Source organism: Helianthus annuus, chromosome 10 (assembly GCF_002127325.2).
Source record: "Helianthus annuus cultivar XRQ/B chromosome 10, HanXRQr2.0-SUNRISE, whole genome shotgun sequence".
In the NCBI taxonomy this organism is placed as follows: Eukaryota; Viridiplantae; Streptophyta; class Magnoliopsida; order Asterales; family Asteraceae; genus Helianthus; species Helianthus annuus.
The window spans coordinates 31,500,762-31,514,408 of record NC_035442.2 but is presented as its reverse complement, the minus strand read 5'-3'; the positions used below and the strand labels follow the sequence as shown (position 1 = coordinate 31,514,408).

Sequence of the window (13,647 nt, the reverse complement as noted above, 5' to 3'; positions counted from 1 at the left end):
ATTGTCAATTGTGAGAAAAGCATAACTCCCAAGGTTTATGAGGCTACGAGGATAACCTGTTGTCCTTGCATTGATACGTTTGGCCTCATCTATGCCACTTTTGTTCTTGAGACAACTGGGGCACGTAACACGAGAAGAAAAGTAATAGTCGTCCTAAAACGGTCACATGTGGAAGGGTCGGATGTGTCGACGAAGTCCTTGCACCTTGGAAGGATAAACTAGACACCAAGTGTCGTGCTGTGGCTCCAACACTGATGGTTCGCATTATGCTCCAAGTGTTACTAGTAGTAGGATGGCATAGACTATTGATTTTAATTTTTTACCAAATAGGGTCGTTATAGTCATTTTTAATTTAGATATTAAATTAGCGACATAACCAAAAGACCCTTTCACCTCTCGGGACAATTAGTTTTAGATAACCTATAAAACTAAGTTTGTCGCGACTTGGAATAACCAATTTTAAGTCAATAGAAAACTATTAAGTTAATAGTTTTGGAAAATAAAAACTAGTTTAATTTGCAAAACTTAGGAGCTGTTTGGTAGCCTCTGAATGGTCATTAAGAGGCTACCTCTTAATGGAACTATTAAGAATTTTACCAATGGGAAGGTAGAAGAATGTGACATGTGATGATTTACCATTCAGAGGTTACCTCTTAACCATTCAGACTTAAGGTTACCTCTTATTCATTCAGAGGTTTTAAATCATTAAGAGGTAGCATCTGAATGGTCATTAAGAGGCTACCAAACAGCCCCTTAATTGGTTATTATCTATTCTATATACTATTATAAAAAGGAGAAGTGATGTACAAGATGGTAATTTCGTTACGTGTATCAATTCTAAAGCAGCATGTACAAGATAGTTAAAGCCATGTTCATGAAACTTTTTAAGACACTTGAGGGTTATCTAGGGATTTCACCCGTATGGAATTTTATCTCATTAAAGCATGTAAAATGAATCGTCTGGCGTTCACATTTAGGCAGTTGAGGATGACGGAGATGGCACTCAAGCGACGATGGGCAATTGAAGCCTATCAGGTTCCACGTTTGTTGCTCTGTTCTACCATTCATCCCTCTAATTTTTGGGTAAATCAATTGATGTCTTCCCTTTGTTTTCTCCTTCATCCTGCTTGAGATCAATTATGAATTGAACTGGGATCAACTTTGTTTTTATCAGGGTTTTTCTATTTGCTTATTTCTAAGGTAGGGTTTAACCTTCATCCATTGAATGTTGGGTTTTTTTGTTACGTTTGATCACGACCTTTTTTTTTTTAAATAAGATGCTTGCTGATTTGAATGCCCAGTACAAGATGCCCTGCACAGTTGCTGATCTATATTTTGATTCTCAAGGAATAAGTGTGAATGGGTGATGGAAGTAAACTATACAGTTTTATTTCTTGAATAGATTGTGAATCTCTTGTTCTTTTGTTACTTCTTTATGTATGAGTCATCACATAAAAATGGCGTGTAATGAGTTTAATTCGAAGAATTTTTGTTCTGTTATCTGTCGGTGCCTTTGTCCCATTTCTCCCTAATTTCTCTTCTGCATTCAACCAACTTTCCCTTTTATCATTGTTCCATATGCTTGTTTTTTTGAAGCTCTGAGGTTATTCAGGTAAGATTTTGTGGGTTTTGGTTTGTTTTCTTTTCTTTTTCACTCATGGGTTTGCAAGATTATCAAGAACTTTTGAGCAAGCTCATACATTTGTTTGTTGGTGTATATTTTGAAAGTTTTGGCATTCGGGTTGCTACTAAAGATGGCGATTAAGTGTTGCTGAAATGTTCTTGTGTTGGGAATAAGGTAGCGATGAGCTCGGTACTACCGAAAATCGTCAAAATTGGTGGGGCAGATAGAGGCATGGGGCCTGGACGATGATGAGTAAGTGTGTCCCTCTTTTAGGAAGGAAATAAATTTAAAGTAAATATATACCAACCCTTTTTATTGTTGTTTGTAAGTTATTCTGTACATTTGATTAAAAATATTTTGTAAATTATTAAATCTTAACAAAGATAACGTTTTGCAAAAAAAGAAAAAGAAAACATATTATGAGTGGTTCTAGATTATTTATGAAAATGTAAATGCAAAAAGAACCATCATACTTGCCATAATATTATCTGAACCAACCTATCTTGGAACAAATAATGTGTGCGTGAGCGTGTGTGTGGGGCCAGGGCCCACCCTCCCCAGACCCTACCAATAGATCTACTATGAGTGAGATTTTACTAGGTACTTTTGTTTGTTTGTGTGTGTATTGTATTTAAAATTGAAGTACGGTGGTACAAACATGTCTATCATAGTTTAACTACTAATTAATATACTAAACATGTCATTTTACTCTTGTCCCTCAAAGATGTGGTCAACCCCATGGTATGTTGTACATTGGCTTTGCTGACGCCAAGTGATGTTTTTAAATTTACATTAACTATTACATCAAGTTGCAGTATCCTGAGTCGGTGAGCAAACACGCGTATACATTTGAATAGAGAATGTGTAGATTTCTTAAATTTTTGACATGTATTTTCTTTTGCCATCAGTTAACAGCTCCAAAAAGAGTCATTTTACTTTTGGTAATTATGTTGCGTTAAAGTTTTAGATTGAAGGTTTATGCATTTGCAGGTAAGATCTCTCATTTCAATGTTGACCAATATAAAGAATGCTGCTATTCAACCAAGCAACAAAAATCCGTCAAGAAATTGTGACATTTCATCTAAGGCTTTTTTTGTGTTTTATTTAGTGGTGGCAAATGGCAGATTGCATAACGGACTAACGGGTCAGAATGGATCAATACCAGTTGGTTTGGCCTATGCTTTGTCCTTTTTTTTAATTAGCTTTAATCTTTTAAAATCCGTCAACAAATTGTGAGATTTCATTTAAGGCTTTTATTTTTATTTTATTTTTTTAGTGGTGGCAAATGGGCAGACTGGGTAACGGACTAACAGGTCAGAATGGATCCATACCAGCTGGTTTTAATACTTTTGCGAGATGGTAAATGGAATGACGAAGATATTATTCCAGCTAATGCTTGTTTGCTTGATGGCGAACCCTTAAAGATTGTCGAGGTTAGTGGTCAAACGTTTGCGATTATGTAAAATTGTTTTTAATAATGTTTTAGTATTTTTTTACTGAACCGGTGAACCTACTTTTGTAGTCGGCTCTAACTGGTGAGTCTATTCCGGTCACAAAAGATTCCAGGGACGGTGTGTATTCTAGTTCGACTTGCAAAAGGTCTGAGGCGGTTGTTATCGAGAGAAAATGTTTTTTTTTTCTTTTTATTAATGGAATTAGATCTGTTGATTATATGTAATTCTTTAAACCATTACTACTTTTTTAAGTAGTATTTCATTTGAAATTTGTTCTCAAGTTTTGATTCGAATGATTAGTTTAGGATCTGTTGTCAAATGAAGGTTTTTTCCTACTATTATTTTTAAGTTATATAATTGTTTTTTTTTCATTTCATAACATAGTTGCTTGTATTTTTTTTATAGGGATCCATCTCTTGGCCCACACAGTTTTTGGAATCTTTTGGTATAGCTACCATCAGTCACCACAGTTTGCTTTTCTCGAGAACCGCTCTTGTGCAACCTGTAGAAGTGGAAGAATTAACAAGGTGAGCTGCTTTCAACCTACAAGGACATTTTAGTAATTTTACATGTTAGAAAAGTTTGCTGGACACAGTGGGCTCTATGGTTAGTCAACCTCGATGGCTCTACGTGTATCGGAAATATCTCTTTGGTAACTTTGGCAGACAACCGAGCCCGGATTCGGTGCTCGAACCATCTTTTAACACCGAAAGCTGTAACTCTGCAGACACTGCCGATACCTGCAAGCAAGATTCAGCTTCGGTTCTAGCCCAAGAGCTAACCTCTCCAAAATTTTCAACAACCCCGAGCCTGATGGATGTCGATACCGATCTACTAGACTCGGCTTCTTCGATCACAATGGTTACCAAATGGGAACCTGAGTACCTAACCGAAGTGCTGGCAAATATCGAAACAATGTTTGTCGACTTCACCATAGGGAAGCCTCGAAAGATCGTGAACCCACGTGTGTTTGACCGGTTAGAGTTCGGTAGACCCAACGAAGAACCGGCTAAGTTAAGATGTGAGCTTGTGTTCAATTGCATGAGTGACTGTATGGAGACGCGGTGCGGTTACCTCAAGAAGTGTACCGAGAGATTGCATGGTTGGAAGATATGAAAGATAGTATGGTTGATGAACTCGTTGATAAGGATATGAGCGGTTGTAGTTACAAAAATATACAACTTCTATATGATTTTTTTCATCATTTTAAGGTTTAAGGTTTGAGTTATGTTTCGGCCCCATATTGTCGACTCCGCTGCAACACGCGGGTTCCCCACTATTTGTTTAAAAAAAACAACCTTTGTTTTATATTTATAACAAAAACTTTAACAAGTTGCAAAAACAATTTAGAACTTGTTTTAATGTGATTGTTTTTTAATATTTTAAAACTTGAGTTAACTGCCATTTTCGTCCCTGTGGTTTGGTCACTTTGGCCATTTCAGTCCATTTTTCAAAAATGCGCCATTTTCCTCCCCGACGTTCTGGAAATATGCCATTTCAGTCCAAAAAATCATAACCCAGTTAAGTCGGTTAGTAAATAAGGACTGATTGTGTAAATTTGTAACATAAAGGACTGATCGTGTAAATTTGTAACACCACCACCACTAGCCCTGCCACCACCACCACTCCGCTGCCACCACCGCCACCACCGCCACCACCACCACCACTCCTTCTCTCTCTCTCTCTCTCTCGTCGTTATCTCTCTCTCTCTCTCCGACTGTGATGATGATTGATGAAGATGAGTTGCAGGTTGTCGGTTTTACAGCGGTGAACGGAGGTGATGACAGAGGTGAACGGTGGTTTACGGTGAAGTGGTGGTGGGTTATGGTGATGGTGCAGCGGTGAGGAGACGGTGGTGTTAATGGTTGTCGGAGGTGACTGCGGTGTTCGGATTGTGCGGTGATGAGGAGCGTGTCGGAGTAATGACGATGGAACGAGAATGTGATGGTGCGGTGATGAACGATGAACGAGAATGTGCGTGGCGGCGGCAAACATCACGTTTGCTTCAAATAGAAGCCTTCGGATATTACCCCGCCAAGATACGGTCTGTATCAAGCTTTGTTCGATCCACTCAGACGACGACAAATTCATCATCATCATCATCATCGCCTCTATTAATAGTTCTTTTCCCTCATAATGTAGCCTCTACCAGGAGCAAGACCAAAAGAATACCAATATGTTTCCATTGTATTGTGGGAAATAATATTTGAAGGAAGCAACAGTAACAGCAGCAACAACATTATCATCAATCATCCTCCAATCCCATCTGTGCAACTCTCTCCAACGAAACCAAAATCTCTCTCACCGGAGCCTAGTTCCTCTGAGCAATTTCACTTTCAACTTATTCATCATACTATGGTGGTGATTGCAGAGCATACACCAATCCATCCATCATTGTTCATCAACAATCACCGTTCATCATCGTCATCATCTCCGTCAACGATCACAACGATCACCAAGCACATCACCACCGCTGTGTTCGGAGTTCTCGAGACCACCGTGCCGGATAACCACCTGAACTTAACCTGAACCTCACTCCGGTCATCGTTCACCACCATTGTTCACCTCCGTTCATCGTCGTCATCCTCTCCGACAACCCTCGTTCACCGCCGACCTCCGTGGTGAACGAGGTGGAGATGGTGGTATGAGATGTTGGTGGCAGATCGGAGTGGTGGTGGTGGCAGTGGCTGTGGTGGCTGTGGTGGCAGTGGCTGTGGTGGCGGTGGTGGCTGTGGTGGCGGTGGTGGTGGCAGTGGCTGTGGTGGCGGTGGTGGCAGCGGAGTGGTGGTGGTGGCAGGGCTAGTGGTGGTGGTGTTACAAATCTACACAATCAGTCCTTTATGTTACAAATTTACACAATCAGTCCTTATTTACTAACCGACTTAACTGGGTTATGATTTTTGGACTGAAATGGCACCTTTCGAGAACGTCGGGGAGGAAAATGGCGCATTTTTGAAAAATGGACTGAAATGGCAAAAGTGACCAAACCACAGGGACGAAAATGGCAGTTAACTCTTAAAACTCCTTTAAAATCATGTTGGTATTTAGGTTGGTTACGTTATAACAATCTATACTATATAATAAAAGAAACCAACTTTGAGACACATGTCATTCATTTAAGTCATCTATTTTTTAGTTTTTTCCTCTCTATCCTACTTCATTATAAATAATTAATATTAATTAAAAGATAATTATAAAATTAAATTTAATATAAATTTAAACAATTCGTATAGGGTTAAAATCTTATTATGATCAATAATTATTTATTATTTACAACATTAATAAAATAGGTTGTTGAGGACTTATTTTTTACTTCAAATTTCCATTCCGTAACCATTTAAATTATGAGTGTATTATAATCCCTAATGATTGTTCAAAAACAATATATAAATAAATAGATAAATACGTACTATAGCTTAAATATATATTTTTGTATGAGAAAAAATTATATTGTATAAGATAATATATAAAATAATATTATTGTTGTATAGAAGATCATCTATACCTATACTATATACAGTGGCGAAGCTTTACCCGAATGACAGCGGGGGTCGAAAACGTATATATAAAAAAAATTATAGAACCGGGGTATCGAAAGCTTATATACCCAAAAATTTCTATACGAAAACCGTATATAAAACACTAGGGGTGAGCAAATTAACCACCATAACCGATAACCGAACCATAACTGACATAACCGAACCACTAATAACCGATAACCAATATAACCAATGGTTATGTTTATGAAACTTTGTATAACCGCTCAGTCGGTTATGGTTATGGTTATGAAGTTTTGGTTAACCGAATATAACCGAAACCGAACCGAAGTTGTGATGTTAACTTTATATAATAGATTTGTGTTTTACAAAACCATATAGAGGGTTTTTACTAAGATAAAAGTATGTTAGTAACAAAATGATCTTGATGTAGATGTCATTTATTTTGATAAAGAACTAAAGTGTTATAGCCATAATTGTTTTTGTTTGAGAATTACCTTATTAAAAAGAACTCTAAATCGGTAGTTTAACCAAAAAGTTTAGTCTTCGTTATCTTATAAAATAGGCTCAAGCTAAGTTCAAATCGTGCACAACCCTATTTATTTCAAACCTTGTTTGGTTACTTAACCGAAATTAACCAAAACCAAACCATAACCGACTTTATAACCGATTAACCATAACCGAAGTTTGGTTATGGTTATGGTTACCAAAACTCCATAACCGAACTAGCGGTTATGGTTATGGTTAATAGTAAAAACCGACCCATGCACACCCCTATAAAACACTACCGAGCGAAAAAGTTCGGGGGGTCGGGCGCCCCTCCCCGCCCCTTCTATACTTCGCAACTGACTATATAATAAAAGAAACTAATGAGGGGACACATGTCATTTATTGAAGCCATCTATTTTTTAGTTTTTTCCTCTCTATCCTACTTAATTATAAATAAATAATATTAATTAAAAGATAATTATAAAATTTAATTTAATATAAATTTAAACAATTCGTATAGGAGATAATATAATATTTTGAAATATTATTAGATTTCAAAATTATTTATCCTGAAATTAATAAAAGACGTACACTAAATATAAACTAATATAATGTAAATTATTTATTTATTTTATTAAACTAAAGTAGTTAAGGTAGAACCCATTTTAAAAATGTTTATAAGGGGTAAACAAAAACATTAATCAATGTTTATTGGTTCTATACTTTTATTTTCGTGTTCAACTCTTAACTCAAATGCGGTATTCACTATGTTTACGTGACATTTATAAGAACCATCACCGCAATCACCCAATCAATCATATATCGAGTATATCCTTTAGTTTTTTTAAAGATATAATTTTTTATTAGATTCGTTCAACCCGTGTAATAAATGAGATTTTTTAAAGATATAATTTTTTATTATTTACTATACAAATTAGATTCGTTCAACCCGTGTAATAAATGAGGTTTTTTAAAGATATAATTTTTTATTATTTACTATACAAAATTACATTTTATACAACTCGTGTAATACACTGGGTTTCTAAAAATTATTATGTGTTATCTAAAATTAGATTTATTCAATCGGTATAATACACATGGTATATAAAGATATAACAAGATATAATTTTTTATTGATCGGTATATAAAATTATATGTGCTCAACCCGAGGTTCTTAAAAATGTAACTTTTTTCATTATTTAATATGGAAAATTAAATTTACTCAACTCGTACAATACATGAGGTTCTTAAAGATATAATTTTTCTATTATTTAATATAAAAAAATACATTTATTTCCCATGTAATAAACGGGATTTTTAAAGATATATTGTTTTATTATTTGGTATAAAAAATTACATTTATCCAACCCGTGTATTACACGGGGTTCTAACCTAGTTTATAAGATAAAAGCAACCACAATAGCAAGATAAATATGTAAATCCATATTGCCAAAATTGTTCGATCTTGCTAGAGCCTAATAGCAAGATCAAACGGGTCACGGGGTCACAACACACAAACAACCACAAGGATGGACTTGAGTGCATCTTTTTGTCTTGAGTAACTCCCACTAACTCCAAGACTCCTCTTGGCATTCGGTTTTGCTTCGGGTCTTCGTATCAACAATATTTAACAAGTAAATACAACAAAGACAAAAGGCCTATCTATTACAACTTTGAACCACAAGACGGTCCAAAACCATAAACTAATCTATTACAACTTTGAACCATCTCGGTGGCAAAAAATAATAATTACAAAACCGAATAAAATATACAACTACAAAAATAAGGTCGGGCCGGATTTACACATCGCACAACAATCACAAAATAAATCGGAGAATGTTTTGGTCAAGCAAAACAAAAAAAATATTGACAAAAAAAAAGTGCCCTTAAAAAATACTTAGATCAGAAACTTTAAATAAATAAAGTTTGTGTTCTAATTCAGGTTAAAAAGGACCGGTACCGACTTGTATGTTGTAACCAAGGCTCTGATACCACTGTTGGGTTTCCGTGGTGATCGGTCAAAATTTTATTTATCAAAACCCGGTTCAATAAATAATAGTTAATTAATTAAACGAGTTAATTAATAAAACGCAGCGGAAATATAAACAATCAACAAAGCGAAACCCCGACAGGATCCGGTTACGTGCAAATACGAGCACAGTAAAATATATTTAACTACCGATGAGAAAGATATACCTCGGTTAATGACTAACCGGTCGAGACACCGAGGATCAACGAACAAGTGCTAGTAAACGAACCAACGAAACACGGCGAAGGAGGTGGCGCCAAGCAGCAGCCAACCGCGGCAAACAACGGCGGCAGGTGGCGGCTGGCAGCGGCGGACAGCAGCGGTCAGCGGCGGGACGGCGGAGGCGGGGGCGGCGACGACAGCCCGCGGCGGTGGCCGGTTGTGTATGTGGTGTGGTTGAGAGCATTTTTTGTGTTCTACATTTTGTTCATCCAACCCATTAAAATGGAAGACCCAATTGATTTTAAAAGATATGGAGTCTTATGCATGCTTGCCAAGTGGCACACATGCATAATGCATGTATTGCAATTGGCCAAAAGTTAGGTGCATGACAAGTGGCGGTAGGTGGACGCATTTACGACATGTGGCGCAGCAAAGGTGCATGTGCGACAAGTGGCGTACGGTGAGTAGTCTCGTGTCACCCGGTCCATGTACCCGTCTCTTAGTTAATACCCGCTTGTGATCATAAATATAATTATGATCTGTCTCGTATGTTGTTCGTAATTACCAGTTAAACAGGTTAAGTGAATTTTAGTTCGTTGCCCAAGGTGTAACTCTTACGGGTCAAGACCCGGTCGACAGCGTTGACTTATCGAACTGGACATAATATTGTGCATAGGTCCGCCCCTAATGTTAACCACTTAACCATGTGCAAGTACTTAGAAGAAAAACATATACCGGTAATTATACTTTGATTATATACATCTATTATATACAGTAACACTTTTTTAATTAGCTGAGTTACATAACTTCAACATAATTCTTACAACTATAAAAAAAAAAGAATTCGCGAACTTTAAACATAAAAAACATTGGAAAGACCGTGTCACGTTAGTGTTGTACGTCTTCATCCTCCATCATCCAGTTTGCTTCATATTTTGTCTAACTAAAAAAATACCAATATTCTGGTAACATATGGCAATTCAAGAAAATTTGCACACAAGTATAGTTGAGGGAATGAGGGTTAAGTGGAAAATTAAAAAAAAAAAAAAACAAGCATGATTAGTTAAGTAGACTTACCTCCATTAACATAGCCCAGTTCATTACTCTTCTGAGCATCATCTTTTGTTTGCATAGGTTGTTACATTACCTAGCACAATAAAGGAAATTATTTTATCTCATACAGGTTATAGAAAAAGAAATTGCAGTTTTAACCTGTTTAGTATGAACGAGCTCATCCGGTTAGTGTTTTATCTCAAACGGGTCAAATAAAAAGAAATTGTTGTTTAACTCTTTTAGTACGAACTAGCTGATCCGGTTAGTGTTTTACCTCAAACGGGTTTAAAAAAGAAAATTATTTTATCTCAAACAGGTCAAATAAAAAGAAATTGCAGTTTTAACCCGTTTAGTACAGATGAACTAATCTGGGTAAACGGGTTAAATAGTAAGTTACAGTTTCAACCCTGTTTACTAATAAATAGGCTAATTCGAGTGGTATTATATCTTAACCGTGTCAAATAGAAAGAAACTGCAGTTTCAACCCTTTTTTTGAACGACAAGGTGTCACAGTTTTTTGGGTGCGAGACACCCCACACCCCCTCTCATTGGGGAGGCCCGTCGCTCCTCTCCGGCCAGACGTGAGTGTCTTAACCGTGCCCCAGCTGGCATCAGAGAGTGACCGGCGTCCAAGGAAAAAGACTCCACAGGTACCTCGCCCTGGATCAGGGCTTGACGAGTTGAGAGCCGCTACAGAGGGGAATTAACCGCCTCAAGTGGGGATCGAACTCGGGTGCCATGGGTAAAAACCGGGGTGCATCAACCAGTTGGACTGGCAGATAAGAGATCATGTACAAGAGAGAAATTTTGTACGAAGTGTAGGAGAGAATCATGACCACACATTTGTTTTGCTCAATTTACAAAGGGAAGATTATGATAGTCTTTTATTCTTTCAACTAGTTTCCTCCTTCATTTTCAAACGACTATAATTTTTTATACGTTAATATTTTTTTTTTAAATTACATCGTATTAACGAGCATTTAATTCTCTTTAATTCGAGCAGCCTATTGCTATAGTATTCTTAAAAATAACTTACAGGACTTTAAGTACTCATTACGTGATTTTGAATACTCAGTACCCATTACATGATTTTGAATACCCGGTACATGACTACGTGATTTTTGAATACCCTTTACGTGATTATACATTCAACATAAATCATTACGCATTCAATGTAAATTCATTACGTGATTACACATTCAATATGATTTGTTATAATTAATGTTAATACAATTACGCTTATTACGTGATTACACATTCAATAATAAGAACTTGATTGTTTATGCTTTATTACGTGGTTAAATTTGTAATGTACGACATTATGTTGTTATTATAGATTGATTTGGCTAACGTTTTGTATATAATTTATCCTTAATACGTGATTATACTTGAAATATTAGGTATTTCATATGAAATATTATGTATTACGTAATCACTCAGTAGGGTTTCACATAAATACTTTAATGAAATCACGTAATCATGAAATGAGTATTTAAAATCATGTAGTCACGTAATAATACATAGTCAACTATTGTTACGTAATTACGTAAGCACTTACTGGGGTTTCACATAAAATACTATAATTAAATCAAGTAATCACGTAATGGGTATTCAAAATCGCGTAGTCACTTACTAGGTATTTAAAATCACGTAATCACGTAATGGGTATTCAAAATCCTGCAAATTTTTTAAAGAAAAATATAGCAATATGTTGCTCGAATTAAAGAGAATGAAATGCTAGTAAATACGGTATAATTTTTATAAAAAAAAATATTAATGTATGAAAAAGCCTGACTTTATTATTTTTTTCATGCTCTACAAAACCCCTCTATCAATTTCTGTGATAGAGGGCATTATCTATACGAATTGAAATTTGTAGAAACTAGGGTTCTGCGTTTCTAAAATTTAGGGTTGTCTGATTTAGGATGTTAATTTGATAAAATTGAACCTAGAGTATTGTTCATGTTCATGCTAGAGTAGTTTGTATAAGTTTTGAGAATTTTTGGACTTCAACGGAATTACTTATGGATTTTATTTGTAATATATAATAAGAAAATATTATAAAATATAAATCTCTTCAACACAAAAATTTACAAGAACATTATTTCTGAAATTACTATAATTATTAGAGCTCGATAATCTACTTTATGATGCTAGCCCATTAAGAAATTTACAAGGACCAAAAGCTTTACTTAGGTTTTATATAAAATTTGATGTTAACAATTTAAATCGTTTAGAGTTTATAGATAGTCTTCGAGGCTTGGCGTAATACAAATTAATAATTATAAATCGGAAATTCTAATATGCGATAACCTAGATTTTTTTATATAAGTAGAAATTAACTTTTGACGATTCATCCCTAAACTAGTGTATTGAATTTCTGGTCGTGTCATACTCTTTCGGATTAAATTAGATAATTCACGAACTAGATTAATTGGGCATTATATTGTCTAAAATAAAATACATAGAAGCCATAGGTCACAAAATTGTAGTATTGTTATTTATTTAGTTAATTTATTTCCGTTGAGAAGCCATAGGTCACAAAATTGTAGTATTGTTATTTATTTAGTTAACTAGGTTTTAATGCTATGCGCCGCGTTGCGGCGCGACAAAACTAAGTCATCGTAAAACTATATATTGTGACTAAATATTTGGTTGTTATTAAAGTTGTGCTATTTAGTGTCTTATTTTTAAGTTGACAAGTGGATTTTTCATACAACAGAGCCGTTGGTAGCAAGCGAGTTAGTAACTCCTGGCGATGGTGACTATTGCGTTTTTATTTGACCACTCCAAGAGCCCTAATATAATAGGGAGGATGGTGCTTATAGGGTCTTAAGTAAGTTAATTAGTGTCACAAGTACGGTTGTAGGGAAAGAGTGAATCGAGTTAGTGTTCTTTAACCTTTAGTAAGTTGGGAGGTTGAACCGGGTATGGAAGCACAACTCTTCCAGCCTTGCAACACTTGTTGTATTTAGGACCAAGATTTACTGTAGACGAAACCAACCTTTCATCATACCAAAACAGCGCCTGACAATGCTCGCAAACTTCTGTACAACACCCCAGATCCAGATACTCAGCAGTTGTTGAATGATCCAACTGTTGTATAGAAATAGGCTGGGACACATCCGAATCACTGGGAATACTTCTTTGAACCCTAGAACGTGCAATGGCTGCGCGAATCGCAGTCTGCCTGTGGGTGGCACTTCTGGTAGGAAAGGAAACATTAGAAGAAAAAGGAACATCATCAACACTGGAGGCACGGCGCCTCCGTTTCAAATGCGGGTGCTAAAAGGAGAAACAAAAGTCATGATGTAACATGGTAATATCACAACAAAGAAA

At 35.9% G+C, this 13,647-nt stretch overlaps 1 protein-coding gene across 17 annotated transcripts; it reads left to right on the top strand.

The window, feature by feature from the left end:
- The first annotated feature begins 915 nt into the window (after positions 1-915).
- On the top strand, positions 916-4,306 carry LOC110867529. 17 transcript variants are annotated; one of them, XR_004869290.1, is made up of 7 exons: positions 935-1,876; positions 2,533-2,614; positions 2,733-2,792; positions 2,901-3,057; positions 3,147-3,223; positions 3,484-3,605; positions 3,806-4,306. XR_004869290.1 is itself a non-coding variant. In XM_035978558.1 (3 exons), exons 1-3 carry the CDS (start codon positions 2,944-2,946, stop codon positions 3,957-3,959), a joined length of 390 nt encoding a protein of 129 aa, XP_035834451.1. In that variant the 5' UTR covers positions 937-2,943; the 3' UTR covers positions 3,960-4,306. The 17 variants fall into 17 exon arrangements, 1 of the variants encoding a protein (XP_035834451.1); XR_004869295.1 differs by having other exon boundaries at positions 932-1,083; positions 1,175-1,200; positions 1,302-3,057; XR_004869293.1 differs by having other exon boundaries at positions 932-1,083; positions 1,175-1,200; positions 1,278-3,057.
- The last annotated feature ends 9,341 nt before the right edge of the window (positions 4,307-13,647 follow it).

Coding starts and splice junctions, on each gene's coding strand:
- LOC110867529 (XM_035978558.1), top strand. CDS start 2,944: ATGGATCCATACCAGCTGGTTTTAATACTTTTGCGAGATGGTAAATGG. Junction 3,058..3,483: donor AACCCTTAAAGATTGTCGAG/GTTAGTGGTCAA, acceptor TTTTTTTTATAG/GGATCCATCTCTTGGCCCAC. Junction 3,606..3,805: donor GAAGTGGAAGAATTAACAAG/GTGAGCTGCTTT, acceptor GTAACTCTGCAG/ACACTGCCGATACCTGCAAG.